The 17,483-nt window shown below is 56.6% G+C and overlaps 1 protein-coding gene across 1 annotated transcript; it reads right to left on the reverse strand.

Annotated features, from left to right (window-relative positions):
• Nucleotides 1–5,108: 5,108 nt before the first annotated feature.
• Nucleotides 5,109–13,114, reverse strand: PTGES2 (prostaglandin E synthase 2). The gene is made up of 7 exons (XM_017848237.1): nucleotides 12,091–13,114; nucleotides 9,930–10,127; nucleotides 9,202–9,260; nucleotides 8,411–8,560; nucleotides 7,644–7,844; nucleotides 7,073–7,190; nucleotides 5,109–5,683 (listed from the first exon to the last, which is right to left on the reverse strand). The coding sequence occupies exons 1-7, from the start codon at nucleotides 12,367–12,369 to the stop codon at nucleotides 5,555–5,557; spliced, it is 1,134 nt and encodes a 377-aa protein (XP_017703726.1). The 5' UTR covers nucleotides 12,370–13,114; the 3' UTR covers nucleotides 5,109–5,554.
• Between the last annotated feature and the right edge of the window lie 4,369 nt (nucleotides 13,115–17,483).

The following is a 17,483-nucleotide window of genomic DNA, read 5'->3' on the forward strand; positions in this document are numbered from 1 at the left end:
CCCACCCCATCTTACAGATGAGGACACTGGCACAGACTGGAAACCCTGGGACTTCCCCAGGTCACCACATGCCCCGTCACTGTTTCTCTTCCCTGACTACACCTGGCTTAAATCTAGGTATTAGTGTCCTGGGGCAGCTGTGACCAATAACCACACACTTGGTAACTTCAAACACCACAAATGACTGGGAGCCGTGGCTCACTCCTGTAATCCCAGCACTTCGGGAGGCTAAGGCAGGCAGATCGCTTAAACCCAGGAGTTGGAGACCAGCTTGGGCAACATAGTAAGACCCCATCTCTACAAAAAGACCCCATCTCTACAAAAAATACAAAAGTTAGACGGTGTGGTGGCACACACCTGTGGTCCTAGCTACTTGGGAAGCTGAGGCCGGAGGATCACTTGAGCCCATGAGTTGGAGACCAGCCTCGGCAACATAGTGAGACTCTGTATCTTCAAAACATTAAAAAAAAATTCTCCAGGCATGGTGGCACGTGCCCATAGTCCCAGTTATTCAGGAGGCTGAGGTGGGTGGATCACTTGAGCCTAAGAGTTCAAGGCTGCAGTGAGCCATGATCCTGCCCCTGTACTCCAGCCTGGACAACAGAGCAAGACCCTGTCTCAAAAAAAAAAAAAAATGAACAGACACACAAAAGCAAACCAGCACCCTCCCCATGAGCTCACTCTCCCCAGGGAGGAGGGAGCTTGCTGTTCTCAGGACTCTTTCCATTCTTACTTCCTGGAGTCCTTGACCTTGAGCTCTTGGAGCCAGTGGGGAACACAGCAGAGCGTGTGTTCTGAGAACAGACAGCAGACCCTACCAGCTTCATAAAAACACCCCTCTGCGTATCATCATCCAAAACACCTTCCCAGTCCTGGCCTTACCCGCCCGTGGAGGTTTACGAATGCCATTTCCCAGTCGGGATGGGGCTTGCCCAAGGGCACAGTGGGCAGTGGCCAGGTCCTGAACTCAGGTCTTCTGAAGCCATCAAGACCACAGGGAACCGTGAATGGTGGCTCACACCTGTAATCCTAGCACTTTGGGAGGCCACGGAGGAAGGATTGCTTGAGGCCAGGAATTTAAGACCAACTTGGCCAAGATAACAAGAACCTGTCTCTATTTTTTATTATTTATTTGTTTAGAGATGAAGTATCCCTCTGTCGCCCAGGCTGGAGTACAGTGGCACAATCTCGGCTCACTGCAGCCTCCATCTTCTGGATTCAAGCGATTCTCCTGCCTCAGTCTCCCGAGTAGCTGGGATTACAGGCATGCACCACCACACCCAGCTAATTTTTGTATTTTTAGTAGACACAGGGTTTCGCCATGTTGGCCAGGCTGCTCTCAAACTCCTGACCTCAAGTGATCCACCCGCCTCAGCCTCCCAAAGTGCTGGGATTACAGGCATGAGCCACCGCTCCTGGCTTCTATTTATTTATTTATTTATTTATTTACTTTTGAGATGGAGTCTTGCTCTGTTGCCCAGACTGGAGTGCAGTGGTGCAATCTCAGCTCACTGCAACCTCCCTGGCCTCTATTTTTTTTTTTATTATTAGCCTCTATTTTTTAAACAAAGAGAGAAAAACAGACCACAGAGGCCATGCCGTGACCTGAGGATGGCACTTATGGGGCATGGAATCCTGGCTTGGAGCCCATTCCTAAGAAAAGGCATTTCTTCTTCTTCTTTTTTTTTTTTTTTTTTTTTTTTTTTTTTTTTTGAGAGGGTCTCACTTTGTTTCTCAGGCTGGAGTGCAGTGGGGCAGTCATACCTCACTGCAGCCTCAAACTCCTGGGCTCAGGTGACCCTCCCACCTCACCCTCCTGAAGTGCCAGGCTTACAGGGATGAGCCACTGTCCCCAACCTCAAGAGGCATGTTTCTTCCTAGCCACTCATCTTCGGACCGTTACAGCTAAGCCCATTTTTATACAGATGGGCAGAGTCGCTGGGTAATGAGGGTGCCGAGATTCATTCCTGGAATGGGCCGCGAGGTGGCAGCAGCAGGCCTTGTTTCCATCTCCTACGCGGCTTGGCGGGCTCTGGCGCCCTCTGGTGGCTATGGGAAAACACGCCAAGAGGTGTGACGGAGAAACATTGGGGAAACTGAGACAGAGTTGTTACCTCTAGGGAGAGAGGTACTCGCGGGGAGAAGTTGGGCCTAGGTGGTGTCCCGCGGTGGCCTCAGGCTGACTGGCCATTTTCCAGCCTGTCAGGTCTGGTTAGCACAGTCCTGGACCCTTTCATCAAGGTGAGCACTCGGGGGAGGAGGATGTAGGCTCCTCCTCAACTGCAGCAGCCGGGGGAAAGAGCCCTGGTCCAGGACTCAGGCCCCTGTTCCCAGCGCGGTTTAGCTGCCAACCAGATCTCCTTCTGCAAGAGGGGAAACAGAAGGAAACTTTATTCCTGTGTGTGGAGCCAGGAAAAGGGGCAATGCCTGGTGGCTGGGGCTGGATCTACACCCGGGGCCTCCTAAGTAAGACCAGGACCTCGAGGGGAGGCTGAAGGGAGGAACCACAGCCCGCAGTCACTGGGCTGAGCAGGAGGAACATTCAAAAGCTCTGGGAGCACACGGTGGGGTCCTCGGCAGTGAGACCCTCCCCTGGCCTCCGTGTCATGGACAGAAGGTGGACGCCTTGTCATAAGCTGGCCACATCAGATGCTCTCTTTCGGGACTTTGGGACTGAGAAAGAGAGAGGTGAGTCAGTCTCCGTGTGCAGTTGGAAAGGTATCAGGTAACCCTGGGCGGGGTCTGAGGATGGCAGGAAAAGCCTGTGTGTGAAGGGAAGGGAAGTGAGAGTGGGGAGCAGGGACGGAGGGATGCTGGGATGGAGGATGGAGGGTACAGGGATACAGGAATGGAGGGATGGAAAAATAGAGGGATGCAGGAATGGAGGGATGAAGAGGTGCAGGAATACTGGGGAGGAGGGATGCAGAGAACGGAGGCATGGAGGGATGCTGCGATGGAGGAATGCAGGGATGGAGGGATGGAGGACGTAAGGGTACAGGTATGGGGGATGGAGGGGTGCAGGGATACAGGGATGGGGGATGGAGGATGTAAGGGTACAGGGATGGGGGATGGAGGGATGCAGGGATGGAGGATGGAGTACAGCAAAGGAAGGGTGTGGAGATGGAGGAATGGAGGGGTGCAGGGACGGAAAGATGGAGGGGTGCAGGGATGGAGGGATGCAGGGGTACAGGGATGGAGGGGTTCAGGGATGGAGGGGTGCAGGGATGAAGGGGTGCAGGGATAGAGGGAGGGTCCTCCCTCAGTGCCCCATAGTGTTCCTGGCCTAGTTCCTGCCCTGCTGAGGGAGACATCCTGGGTCCCTGGAGCAAAGGCCCCTCAGGACTTTAGGCCTAGCCAATGATGTGGAAATGCTGTTCTGGACACAGTGGTGGCTCTGGGTGCCCTGACACCTGCTGGCCTCTCAGAGGCGGCTGCTGTGACTCCTAAGGCCACAGATGGGCACAGCCTCAGGCCTGGCCACCTCCTCTCCCCTGCAGCCCAAGTACCTGGAGTTAATACCCACAGAGAGCACACAGTGGGGGCTGGCTGATGGACTGTGGTGCAGCCAGGTGGCCAGGCACTATGCAGCCATGAGAACAAGCCAATGTGACATACATTGACAGGGAGACGCCCAGGATGGGGACGAGAACAGAGCCAGTGGCAGACCAACCCCGTGGGAAAAACCGAGGTCACCAGCCGCACAGCCACCTGCTTCCAAATGTCACACTGGCTGCCTCGAGCACTCACTTCTACCTTACTCAAATGTTCGCTTTTACAGGAAACTTGAGTTATTTTGTTTTTATTTATTTATTTATTTATTTATTTATTTTGAGACGGAGTCTTGCTCTGCCGCCCAGGCTGGAGTGCAGTGGCCGGCTCTCAGCTCACTGCAAGCTCCGCCTCCCGGGTTCACGCCATTCTGTCTCAGCCTCCCGAGTAGCTGGGACTACAGGCGCCCGCCACCTCGCCCGGCTAGTTTTTTGTATTTTTTAGTAGAGACGGGGTTTCACCGTATTAGCCAGGATGGTCTCGATCTCCTGACCTCGTGATCTGCCCGTCTCGGCCTCCCCAAGTGCTGGGATTACAGGCTTGAGCCACCGCGCCCGGCTATTTTGTTTTTAAAATACTAATAAACAAAACTTAAAAAGTTTCCTGACTGGGCATGGGGGCTCACGCCTGTAATTCCAGCACTTCGGGAGGCTGAGGTGGGCAGTTCCCTTGAGCCCTAGAGTGCAAGGCCAGCCTGGGTAACATGGCAAAACCCAGGATCTACAAAATATAAAAAATAAAAAATTAGCTGGACATGTTGGTGCGCACCTGTGGTTCCAGCTACTTGGAGGCTGAGGTGGGAGGATCACTTGAACCTGGGAGGTCAAGGTTGCAGTGAGCTATGATTGCGCCACTGCATCCCAGCCTGGGTGACAGAGCGAGACCCTGTCTCAAAAAACGAAAGTTTCTCAAGAGGGTATGGGGACGCTATCCAGTCCCCCCAATCGGAAGGGCCCAGTGGGTGGAGCTGGGCTCACTGGCCTCTGGAGGGCCCCTAGCAGGCCAGCCCATCTCAGTTAAGTCAGGGAACTGGGGAGCCCCATCCTGGGTGCTCTGTGCAGAAAAGGGGGTCCCACCCGCAACCCACACTCACCCTGGAAGGCAGAGTCTCTATTCCCATAAAGCCTGGCCCAGCCTGGAGCTGAAGCCCAGGGCAGCCACCTGAGAGGGCTTGGTCCTGTCTGTAGAGCAGGGGTCTGAACAGCCTGGTGCCCTGGACCAGGTGCCCCTGCTCTGTGCACTGGACCTGCTCCTATCACTGAACTCCCCCGTAAGGCAGGGACAGACGAAGAAACTGAGGCTTGATGAGGGACCCCACTGCAGAGTCCCACTGAGGGTAGGCAGGCCCCGACCTGCACGCTGGCTGCTGGGCTCTATGGCCCGGCTGTGTGCCCTGAGTGGTATCCTGGGGACCATGGCACACAAAGTCTGCGGAACCATACCATGCCTGCCACCTGGGAAGCACCAGGCCGGTGGTTAGTTACCACCAGGGCTGGCATAGCCCAAGCCTGATGCCTCCCTTGACCGCCAGCCCCACGCAGCACTCAGTCACACAGAGCTCCATGAGATGCCTGCCGCGACAGGCGCCACAAACCTTTCCTTTATTGCAAACATGTCCCCATCCCGGGAGGCTTGGGAAGAGTGGGAACTAGGGGAACCCAGGGATGGGATTCCCCCTGAAAACGAACCGTCCTGCTGTCTTGTCGATGGCCCCCCACCCACAGGATGTAGCCACGGGACAGCCACTGAGGCTCTGAGAGAGGGGTGGCAGAGCAGGGAGGCAGGGACACGGAGGGGCCGCCCCAGGGCAGGGGCAGGGCTGGAACTCGTCCCTAGCATCCCTGGGCCCCAGCAGGTGCCCTGTGTTAGAAGAGGGCTGGTGGGGGTGGGTGGACAAGGGGCAGAATGGTGCTGCCCCCACCAGCATCGCCAGGCACTGGCCCAGTGGCCCCAGGCCCTGCCAGCTGGCGTCTTCCGCTGCCTTTCCCGTTCTGGGCGGGGACATTCAGTGCGCTGGGGAGGCCTCAGTGATGGCCCTCTCCACCCGCAGGTACCAGGGCTGGATATGCGTGTGCTGCATCAGGTCATCGAAGGCATCCAACCCCTCCATCACACGCAGCACGCCATACACTGCCTGGGGCATGAAAGAGAAAGGTGTCACCGCAGCTGGTTTGACAGGAATCCAGACCTCCTTCACTCCCTGCCAGCTGTGTGCCCGGGTCCCATCCCCTGCCCGCTTGGAGCTCGTGACCTACTCAAGGGCCAACAGCACAGGTGAGGGTTTGAACAAAGCGTGTGGGGTGGCTGCAGGTCTCGCCTGCTTCACACCTGTACCCCCTTTTCTGAGCCACAGATCCCCACCAGCAAGTTTCCTCGGGATAAATGCTCTCCCCCCTTCTCAGGTCCTGAGACTGGGGAGAAGAGACCCCACCACCCAGTTTCAAGACCGAGGTCACCCAGGGGCTGGACAGTTTTAAAAATGAGCGGCCAGGCGCGGTGGCTCAAGCCTGTAATCCCAGCACTTTGGGAGGCCGAGGCGGGTGGATCACGAGGTCAGGAGATTGAGACCACCCTGGCTAACATGGTGAAACCCCGTCTCTACTAAAAAAATACAAAAAACTAGCCAGGTGAGGTGGCGGCACCTGTAGTCCCAGCTACTCGGGAAGCTGAGGCAGGAGAATGGCGTGAACCCAGGAGGCAGAGCTTGCAGTGAGCTGAGATCCGGCCACTGTACTCCAGCCTGGGCGACAGAGCGAGACTCCGTCTCAAAAAAAAAAAAAAAAAAAAAAAAAAAAGAGCAGTGGGCCGGGCACGGTGGCTCATGCCTGTAGTCCCAGCACTTTGGGAGGCCGAAGTGGGTGGATCACCTGAGGTCGGAGTTCCTGGCCAACATATTGAAACCCTGTCTCTACTAAAAATGCAAAACTTAGCCAGGCATGGTGGCACAGGCCTGTAATCCCAGCTACTCGGGAAGCTGAGGCAGGAGAATTGCTTGAACCTGGGAGGTGGAGGTTGCAGTGACCTGAGATTGCACCACTGCACCACTGCACTCCATCCTGGGTGACAGCATGAGACTTGGTCTTAAAAAAAAAAAAAAAAAAAAAAAAAAGGAAAAGGGCAGCGAAGCCAGGCCAGTGAGTGAGATGCCATCTCACTGGGTTTTGCTGGGAGAAGCCTGGAGCACCGGACCCAGCCCACCTGGGGCTGAAGCCCACTCCAGGGAGGGCCGTGTTGACGGTGACAGGTAGAGCCCAGGCCCTGTTACCACCACCCGGGCCTCTGGATCCAGCAGGGCCTGAAGCCAACCCTTTCCCTGAACTTGTCACTTATGTGAACCAAGGCGGTTCCTGGTCATCGGTTTCTCTCCTGGAGCCATTTCGAGGCGAGTTTCTGTCCGTGATGGCAGAGAGAGGCAGGTTCCTCTGGCAAGATGCAGGCACTGCCCGGGCTTTCCCTTACAAACCTCCCCCACTCTGAGGACAGAACCCTTGGTCCAGGCACCACCTGCCACCACCACACTCACCAAATCGGCGAGATTCGGTTTCTGGCCCCCCATGAAGGGCCGGTCCTTGCCCACAGCAGCCACCCACTTGTCGGCAGCCTCGTAGAGGTCCTCGCGCACGTTGTCCTGGAGGCGGTGCCTGGGCGGGGAAGGGAAAAGCCCCTCAGGAGAGCCCCCACTCCCAGCCCAGCAGGAAAGAGGGGTCTCCTCTGGGGAGAGCGGAGGAGGCATGGAAGCCAGGGCAACACCCCAGGTGACAGCATCACTTCTGCAGACGCCTCAGGGAACATCTGTCCCAGACGGGGAGGCTATGGCAAGGGCAAGAGACCGGGCCAGGGAGAAAGCCACAGAGAAGGTGCCAGTCAGGCCCCAGGCTTCCGGCTTCAAGGCCGGCCCTGCTGCCCCCGGGGAGGTGAGCAGGAGCTCTGGGTCCAAGTCCCAGCTTGGCCAAGGGACCCGTAATCCATAATGCTCTCCCACCTGCCCAGGCCTCAGCCTCCCGCTGGTCTCCTGAGGGGTGTGATGGGATCACCACTGCTCATGGCACCAGAGGCTCAGGGACAGCAGGCCCCAGATGTGCACACACACTTGCCTGCTCTTGAGTCGCTTGCTGATGAGGTACATGGCCGCTGCACCCATGTACTTGGCCACGGCACCCTCCACGGCTCCGAACTTGCCCTCGCGGACAATGTAGTCAAAGGACGCCAGAGCCTCGGTGGGTGTGCGGTACACGTTGGGGGAGATCAGGTGCACCAGCCAGTCGTCTGCCCACTGCCGCCACTTCATCTCCTCCCTGCGGGCATGGGAGGGACTTCCTAAGCCAGGACCTGGGCTGTGTTGGGAGCAGGCTGCATTCTCTAGAACATACCCACTGCACGGGTGGGAAGCTGAAGCCTGAGCAGGAAGGTCTTTTTTTTTTTTTTGAGACAAAGTCGCTCTGTCACCAAGGCTGGAGTGCAATGGCACGATCTCAGCTCACTGCATCCTCCGCCTCCTGGGTTCAAGTGATTCTCCTGCCTCAGCCTCCCTAGTAGCTGGGATTACAGGTGTGCACCTCCACACCTGGCTAATTTTTGTATTTTTAGTAGAGATGGGGTTTTGCCATGTTGGCCAGGCTGGTCTTGGACTCCTGACCTCAGGTGATCTGCCTGTCTCGGCCTCCCAACATGCTGGGATTACAGGAGTGAGCCAGCACGTGCGGCCACAGAAAGGTCTCTACTGAAATCCAGCATGGCCCGGCCCCGGCCCCGCTGGTCTCCCACGCTGCTCCCTGCTCACGCCATCTTGCTCAGCTTGGTCCTACTCTACAGAAGACCCCTGAGGTCACCACCTTCCCCCGCCAGCCCCAGCCCCACTCACGTCCTGGCCTCCTTCCCGCCATACACTTGCTGGGCCTCCTTCTCGTTTAGCATGAGCCAGTACTTATTGCCGAACTCGGTCACCTCCTTGCCCTGGTCGTTCACAGCTTTCATGGCTGGGTAGTAGGTGATGATCTCTTCCAGGGGCTGCCTTCGGAGAGAGCCACAGTCTCATCCCAACTCCTTCCCCCTCCTGTCCCCTGTGGCCGACCCACCCGGCTGCCCTAGCCTCAAGAGTGGAGCCAGGACCAATAAACAAAGGCTCTCCGCACTCCTGCAGTAAGAGGGATTTGGAGGAGAGGCCAGGGCTACTTCCCCGAGAGAGCGCTGTGGAGAGGACAAAGTGGAGGGCTTGGAGGAAGACGGCCACGGGCTGCTCTGAAAATCTTTCTTTTTTTTGAGACGGAGTCTTGCTCTGTCACCCAGGCTGGAGTGCAGTGGCACGATCCTGGCTCACTGCAACCTCTGCCTCCCGGGTTCCAGTGATTCTCCTGCCTCAGCCTCCTGAGTAGCTGGGGCTACAGGCACTCGCCACTATGCCTGGCTAATTTTTGTATTTTTAGTAGAGACGGGGTTTTGCCGTGTTGGCCAGGCTGGTCTGGAACTCCTGACCACAGGTGATCTGCCTGTGTTGGCCTCCCAAAGCACTGGGATTACAGGTGTGAGCCACTGCGTACTCTGGAAATCTAAGCAGCAGCTCTACCTGCTCCCACGAGGGAACTCAGGCGAGGCCTCCCCGGAGGAAGAAGCCACCAAAAGCAACCGCCGCCTGGTCTCCGAGGGGCTCCTTACCCCGACACCAGGTAGGTCTTGAGGGCGCTGATGATGACAGAGGAGTCATTCAGTTGTTGCTGGAAGGAAAACGGTGGTTTAAACAGAGATTACAATCCAGCCACTGGGAGTCCCCAGGGGCTCCTTAACACCACCACCTCTGGGCATTGTTTATCCATTCCTGAGGACGTGCCCAGAGTCCTCCCCACCCTGCCTTCAGGGCACCCATCCTAATGGGGAGGAAGGTGTGGGAAAGCCGTGGGGTCTAAGCCCCAGCCCACTCACCCATCTGGCCTCCCAGGTAGAGGGGCAGGGTGGGTTCTGGAAGCTACATACTAGACCCCAAGCACTGTGTCAGGCATTTCATATCTGCTGTCCCTGCAAGCCAGAATATGGCCCCTTGTTGACTTATGAAGTAAGCAAGCCCAGAGAGGACAAGTGACTTGCCCCAAGTCACACAACTAGTGAGTGGGTGAATCACACCTCAAACCCAGATCGCTCATTTCAGAATCTACGTTGTTCAGCAGTGGTGTTCTGCCTCTCTGAGACCCAAGAGGTGTTTGTTTTGGTAGGGAAGGAAAGAGCCTACATTTATTGAGCTTCTACTCTATGCAGCTACTTCCCCCATAGTCCTTAGAGGCACAAAGATCCCAAGTTCCTTCCCAAGCTGCAGAGCCGGGCCAGGCGAGGGGGTGCTCCAGGACAATCCAGGATAGGAGGAAGGATGCATGGGGTTCCCTGGGGCTCACCGAGCTTTCTCCTTCCTGGGCCACCAGGATGGGCACCTTTCTGTAGGAGGAGAACTTGATCTCAGCCCTGTGCACGGGGTTCACCTCCACCACCTGGTAAGGCAGGGCGTGGAAGTCGAGGAAGGCTCGGACCTTGCTGCAGAAAGGACACGTCTTGTACTGGTACAGGGTCAGCTGCAGGCGGCTGGACAGGGAGAGCTGTGGGCAGCAGATGGAAGGGGCTTCTAGACCTGGCACCCCCAGGTACAGGCCCTGCTCCCAAGCAAGCATGTTTTCCACAGGAGTCTTCTGAGATAACGCTAGAACATGGGGACGAGGAACTAGGGATGGGAGGGAATGGTAGGGGGAAGGGAGGCACTGGACGGCAGCCCTGGTTTAAACCCCTGGCCAGCACGGTCCCCAGGCAGGAATCCCACCCTTTGCTGTGAGGTTGTGTAGGAGGAATCTTCCAGTCTCTGTCCCATACTGGACAGACCCCTCTTTTCTCACTCCAGTCCCAAGGGAACACCAGACAGCCCCAGGGTATACAGCCTGCTCCCACAGACACAGAACAACTGTTTCAACTTGGCTTTGCCCACTCCCACTCCTCTAACCCCAGGGACCTCTGGGGGCCAGAGCTGGCTACCACCCAGGCTGGTGTTTACCAGTGGGGTCTACCTCCAATCTCTTTCTTGTTTTTTTCTCTGGAGACAGGATCTCACTCTGCCATCCAGGCTGGAGTGCAGTAGCTTGATCACAGCCCACTGCAGCCTTGAACTCCTGGGTTCATGCAATCCTCCAGCCTCAGTCTATCTCAAATATCCGAGGGGGAGGGTGGTATCTGGGCTGTGGCCAGGAAAGCCCCCAGGGGAGCCTGCTGCACCTTCATGCCGGAAAGCCGCAATCATAGACCACCTCCCTGTGTTCAGAGGGGAAGCTGGACCGTGGGGACGGGAAGGGAGACACAGGGTACTCCATGCCCCTTTCACCTACCTCTGTTCCCTCTGGTCCAGCAAAAAAGCATCTGTGGGCAGGGGATGGGGGGTCAAGCAGAGAAGAGTTGGAAGGTGTGGGGTAAGTATAAAGTGTCGCAAGGCAGCTGGGCCACCACTTGGTAGGGGGAGACCTTCCTGCCTCTTCCTGTTTCAGCCTGGAATCTAAGACATCTGTTCCATAAAAGTACCACCACTACTACTACTAAATAAATACACAGCCTTAGGATTTGGGGGCAGTGGGGAGACAGGATGACGAACATTTAGAAAGTGAAAAAGGCTTTCCCTTTCCTGTGATCTCCCATTTCTTAGTCAAAAAAGTCTCCTTAAAACACGGTAGAGGCTGGGCTCCGTGGCTCACACCGTAATCCGAGCACTTTGGGAGCCCGAGGTGGGTGGCTCCTTTGAGATCAGGAGTTGGAGACCAGCTTGGCCAACATGATGAGACCCCGTCTCTACTAAAAATACAAAAATTAGCCGGGCGTGGTGGCAGGCGCCTGTAATCCCAGCTACTGGGGAGGCTGAGGCAGGAGAATCGCTTGAACCCAAGAGGCGGAGGTTGCGGTGAACCGAGATAGTGCCACTGCACTCCAGCGAGGGCAACAGAGCACTCCCTCTCAAAAAAAAAAAAAAAAAAAAAAAAGTCTTCTTAAAACATGGTAGAAGCTGGGGCTCAGTGGCTCCCACCTGTAATCCCAGCACTTTCAGAGGCCAAGGTGGGCGGATCGCTTGAGACCGACAAGCCTGGGCAACATGGTGAAACCCTGTCTCTACAAAAAAAAAAAAAAAAAATTAGCAGGGCGCAGTGGGGTGAGCCTATAGTCCCAGCTACTCCGGAGGCTGAGGCAGGAGGATCCCTTGAACCCGGGAGGCGGAGGCTGCAGCGAGCCGCAATCGCACCACTGCACTCCAGCCGGGGCGATATTGAGAGACCCTGTCTCAAAATAAATAAACCAAACCAAAAAACACAGTAGAAGAACGATTTTATGAGAACTCGAACAATTCCAGGTAGTAGGCATCAGGAGTGCCTCTATTTTACAGAAGAGAACACTGAGGGTTCGGAGACTTCAGACCAAGTCACTCACCCAAGGTCACAAGCAGGCAGAGGCAATTCCTGACCCCACGGGTTCCCAGGAGTCCCGAGTTCGGCGCTGATCAGCATCCCCATCCCCGGCCGGACCAGGCCTTACCTGCACGGCTGAGCGCTCCGCGTGGAGGTCCTGGGCGCGCAGGTGCCACCGCGCCGTGTGGTACAGCCCCAGGGCTCCCCCCAGGGCCAGCGCCGCTGCCCCCAGGAGCCGCGGGCTCCCCTTACGAGCGGCAGCCACTGGGCCCTGGCTGCCCGCCGCCCCTGCGAAGCCAGCCCGGCTCTGCGTGGGGAGCAGCGGCTGGGGGCGGCAGCCCAGCCTCCAGGCCAAGGCACACCCGCCAGTCCACAGCGCCCGCACCACCCGCGAAGCCGGGGCCATGTTCGCTCTGCCGGCGCCGCGGGCGGGCGCGCGAAACGAAGACGCCGAGGCGCCTGCGCTGCTTAAAGGGCCAGGACTCTGGCGCCCTGAGGGTTGCCTGGGGTGACGGCGACGCTAAGGGGACCCTCAGCGCTCTCGGGACGGGGCGTGTGCCCCGCGCCCAGGTTCGAAACACCCGCCAGAGCCGCAGAGGCACGCTCGGGAACGTTTGCAGACCGCTCTATGCTTCCGCCTCCAAAGGTCCGGGGGTGGTGACACGGCCGACTGCCGAGGGGCGATCGCCTGCTCGCCCCGCTTGACCGCCTAAGGGGCGCCGTGGCCGTCTGTAATACGTGCTTGGCCACTTGTCCTGCAAGCGCCCATTCGAAACAAATCGAGCCCTTCGAGACGACAGGGGCTGCGGCTTCCGGCTACCGAAGACCCCAGAAACGACCCGGCCCCAGTTGCGCGGCGATGCTGCGGTTCTGTCTGCCCTCCCGCCTCATTGTCCGCTTCCTACTGTGACCCGAACCATAAAATTTTCCTGAGCCCGAGGGGGCCTCGGAAACCACGTGTTTCTGATTTCGCCCACGCGGAGCGGCCGGCCGGCAGACCCCGAGGTTTCCAAGGACAGGATGGCAAAGTGGGGTGTCAGGCTGCCTGGTCCCGCTGCTGGTGTTCGCCCGCGCTAGTTGAAGCCCGAAACCTCCACCGCATAGGCGTCTCCGCGGACAGCCCCGGGATGGCCCCGCCCGGGACCAGGGAGAGGGGCGGGACTCGTGAAGGGGGCGGGGCCGTGGGCGGGTCTCGCAGAGCGGGACAGGGGGCCGGGAGCTGGGCTGGGGACCGGGAGCGGGGCAGGGGAGGAGCTCCGAGTCCCGGCCCTGCTACTCCGCTGTGTCCCACTCTTCTCTCCCCGCTTTGGCCCCGCATCTTCCATCTTCCTCCCAGTCCTTGCGGCGACCGAGCCCACAGTGTCAGTCCCCAGCGGGGACTTGAGTATGCCGGTGAAGACGAGAGCGGAAGGCGAGGGCCACGGCTTCGGGAAAGCGGGTGACCCGAGGAGGCTGCTGGAGCGACCTTTGCTTTTCCGGGGGTGCCTTCCCGGGAAGGGGAATCGGGATGTCGGCTTGGAAGGGACTTTGGAGCCCACCTCCACCCGCCCCGAGTGAGTCTGGAGTTGTAGGTGCTGTCTCGAATGCAGGGCGAGCACCCGCGAGCGGGTCACCAGTCCCATGAGAGCTACGGGTCCCCAGCCCCGTTTTACAGATGGGGAAACTGAGGCAGCTGCGGGGACACTCGCCCATATGGGTTTTGCTCCAGCCACTTCCTTCAGCCACTTTACAGACCAGGAGTTCAGGGCCTGCTCAAGCTTAAAGTGTTTAGAAGTGGTTGAGGGTGAGCCCCCATGTTCTGTGCTCTACTCTATCCCTATCAGTGCCTTCTCCCAGCACCACTCTCACGCTCCTGCTTGCTAGACGGAATCCAGCTTCATCCTCCTGCTGCTTACATTAGTTGCTCCTGATCTTCCACACTCTTGATTTTCCGGATTCTAACTCCATCAAAATGTACGTGATGTATTCAGGCTCAGGGGAGACCGAGGCACTTGACTGGGACGGGACCGAATTTGGCCTGCTGGGCTTAGCAGCAGGAGGGGCTGGCCTGGGGCGAGGAGAGCCATGCTCTGCTGGGTCAGCATCCCCAGCCACCTGGCTTTGCTGGTGTGGCCTCGCAGCCTCGCCAAATGTGAGCAGCTTACAGAGCAACCTGTTGCACGTGCTTAAGCTGCCGAGGTGACACAGGGCATGGTGGCTTACGCCTGTAATCCTAGCATTTTGGGAGGATCGATTGAGGACAGCAGTTTGAGACCGCCCTAGGCAAGAGACCCTGCCTCTACAAAAAATAGAAAAATTAGCTGAGTATGGTAGCAAACGTCTGTGGTCCCAGCTACTGGGAGGCTGAGGCGGGAGGATGGCTTGACTCTAGGAGTTGAAGACTGCAGTGAACCTGTGATCATAACACTGTACTCCAGCCTGGGCCACAGAGCAAGACCCTGTCTCACAAAAATAAGTTCAGGGGTGGGGTGTGGTGAGAGAACCATCAGCTTCCTTCTTACCTTCTCCAGCCTCAGTTTCCCCACCTATAAAATAGGAATAATGATTCCTATCAGGATTAAATGGAAAAATAAGTGGGGAGAGGCTGGAAACTAGTGAAGCTGGTGCCTGGGAGGGCCTTCCTGGGGGCTACTCCACCCCAGCACGAGAGGATTCATCTCTTGCCAAATATAGAAAGGAAACTCAGTGACCAACCCCTCAGCCAAAATATTTAACAAAGTTCTCTTTTTTTTTTTTTTTTTTTTTGAGACAGAGTCTCACTCTGTCACCCAGGCTGGAGTGCAGCAGCGCAATCTCGGCTCACTGCAACCTCCGTCTCCCAGGTTCAAGTGATTCTCCCGTCTCAGCCTCCCGAGTAGCTGGGACTACAGGCGTGCACCACCACAGCCAATTTTTGTATTTTTAGTAGAGACAGGGTTTCACCATGTTGGCCAGGCTGGTCTCAAACTCCTGACTTCAAATGACCTGCCCGCCTTGGCCTCCCAAAATGCTGGGATTGCAGGCATGAGCCACCGTGCCCAGCCCAAAGTTCTTTTTCTTTTGTCTTGGCCATGACACTGCTTGGCTTGCTGTCCAGTGTTCCTTCTGCTTCACTGCCCTTGGTCCCTGCACTGCCTCTTCCTTGATTCCCTCCACTGGAGACCTCCAGTCTGTGGCCAGCACTGAGCACAGCTCTGCTGAATGCCCAGGGGAACCTCAGGGCTGAGCAGCCAGCTGTGGCAGAGCTAGATGGAGCTCTAGGCCCAAGTCTGAGCAAATCTCAGAGGCTCATATGGGAGTGGGGGCACTGAGCCAGCCTGGGCTGTGAGGCCCCTGTTCCTACCAGTCTCAGCCCCAGCCTGTCTCTGATCAGTCCCAACCCCATCTTCTATCCCAACCTTGCCGCGTCTCAACCCTTCCCTCTGCCTCTGCCTCCCTGTGCTTGTGGTCTCCTCCCTGACCTTGCCCTGATCCCAGTCCAGCCCTTCCTCATTTGAGGGCTGAGCAAGTGGGCACAGTCTTCTTCCCCTACAGCCTGGTGGAGGGGCAAAGTGTCCCATCCTAGGCATGGCTGTTGCTGTGGTTTGAATGTATGTGTTCATATGTAGGAACTCAAGACTTAGCATAGTTGTATTAACAGATGAGGCTTTTAGGAGGTGATTAAGTCATGAGGGCTCTGCCCTCCTGAATGGGATTAGTAGTCTTACGAAAGGGCTTAAAGCAACTAGCTAGGTCCTTTTTGCCCTTCCATCTCTCCTGCCATGTGAGGACACCTAGACAGCACCATCTGTGAGAAACAGGCCTGTACCAGACCCTGAACCCGCTGGTGACTAGATCTTGGACTTCCCATCCTCCAGAGCTGTGAGCAATAGATTTCTTTTCCTTTCATTTCCTTTTCTTTCTTTTATTTTATTTTATTTTATTTGAGACAAAGTCTTGCTTCTTCGCCCAGGCTGGAGTACAGTGGTGCAATCTCAATCTCAGCTCGCTGTAACCTCGGCCTCTGGGTACAAGCATTCTTCTACCTCAGACTCCCCAATAGCTAGGATTACAGGGACGCACCACCACACCTGGCTAATTTATTTTTTTCTTTTTCTGACACAGAGTCTCTCTCTGTCACCCAGACTGGAGTGCAGTGGTGCAATCTCAGCTTACTGCAACCTCTGCCTCCCGGGTTCAAGCAAATCTCTGCCTCAGCCTCCCAAGTAGCTGGGATTACAGGTGCCTGCCACCACACCAGGCTGGTGTTTTTGTATTTTTAGTAGAGACAGGGTTTCGCAATCTTGGCCAGGCTGGTCTTGAACTCCTGACCTCGTGATCCACCCGCCTCGGCCTCCCAAAGTGCTGGGAATACAGGTGTGAGCCACGTGCCGGGCCATGCTTGGCTCATTGTTGTATTTTTTAGTAGAGACAGGGCTTCATCATTTCAGCCAAGCTGGTCTCGAACTCCTGACCTCAAGTGATCCGCCCACCTTGGCCTCCCAAAGTGTTGGGATTACAGGTATGAGGCATCGTGCCCAGCCCTTTTCTTTTCTTTTCTTTCTTTTCTTTTCTTTCTTTTCTTTCTTTTTGGGGTTAAAACTGGAAAACCTGCTGGACAAATTCTAAAAGAGCTATAACACTTCTGTTATTTTATAAATTACCCAGCCTGTGGTATTTGTTATGGCAACGGAAACTCACTAAGGCAGCCGTACTCTTCCCTGGCCAGGTGGCCAGGACCCAGGGGTCTCACACACAGGAGAGAAGGGAGCCTCCATCCAGGCAGAACCTGGATCCTGCCAGCCTACAAGCCCCATTCTGGGCCATAACTTCTGTGACCTGCACTTGGTGTCTGAACCAGTGGCCAGTCTCATGGACATGTGCCCCTCTGCAGCTGTGTGACCTTAGTGTCCCTGGGTTTCCTTCAGCCTCTGTGGACACACTTCCCTATGTCCCTTGCCCTTGCCTCTTCTGCAGCCTGCCTCTTAGGAATTAGGTTCCAAGCCGGGCATCGTGGCTCATGCCTATAATCCCAGCACTTTGGGAGGCTAAGGCGGGCGAATCACCTGAGGTCAGGAGTTCAAGATCAGCCTGGCCAACATGGTGAAACCCATCTCTACTAAAAATACAAAAATTAGCTGGGCATGGTGGCGCGAGCCTGTAATCCCAGCTACTTGGGAGGCTGAGGCAGGAGAATCGCTTGAACCCAGGAGGCAGGTGTTGCAGTGAGCCGAGATCGTGCCACTGCACTCCAGCCTGGGTGACAGAGCGAGACTTTATCTCAAAAAAGGAAAAAAAAGGCCGGGCGCGGTGGCTCAAGCCTGTAATCCCAGCACTTTGGGAGGCCGAGACAGGCGGATCCCGAGGTCAGGCGATCGAGACCATCCTGGCTAACACGGTGAAACCCCGTCTCTACTAAAAAAAAAAAAAAAAAACTAGCCGGGCGAGGTGGCGGGCGCCTGTAGTCCCAGCTACTCGGGAGGCTGAGGCAGGAGAATGGCCTAAACCTGGGAGGCGGAGACTGCAGTGAGCCGAGATTGCGCCACCGCACTCCAGCCTGGG

This window comes from Rhinopithecus bieti, unplaced genomic scaffold (genome assembly GCF_001698545.2).
Source record: "Rhinopithecus bieti isolate Rb0 unplaced genomic scaffold, ASM169854v2 scaffold_29388, whole genome shotgun sequence".
NCBI classification, from domain to species: domain Eukaryota; kingdom Metazoa; phylum Chordata; class Mammalia; order Primates; family Cercopithecidae; genus Rhinopithecus; species Rhinopithecus bieti.

What these genes read in the sequence shown, in the direction of transcription:
- PTGES2 (XM_017848237.1), bottom strand. Translation starts at nt 12,369, where the DNA reads ATGGCCCCGGCTTCGCGGGTGGTGCGGGCGCTGTGGACTGGCGGGTGT. An exon ending in CGGAGCGCTCAGCCGTGCAG is followed by an intron (nt 10,128 to 12,090) that starts GTAAGGCCTGGT and finishes TGCTGCCCACAG; the next exon opens with CTCTCCCTGTCCAGCCGCCT. An exon ending in AACCGAATCTCGCCGATTTG is followed by an intron (nt 5,684 to 7,072) that starts GTGAGTGTGGTG and finishes TTCATGCCCCAG; the next exon opens with GCAGTGTATGGCGTGCTGCG.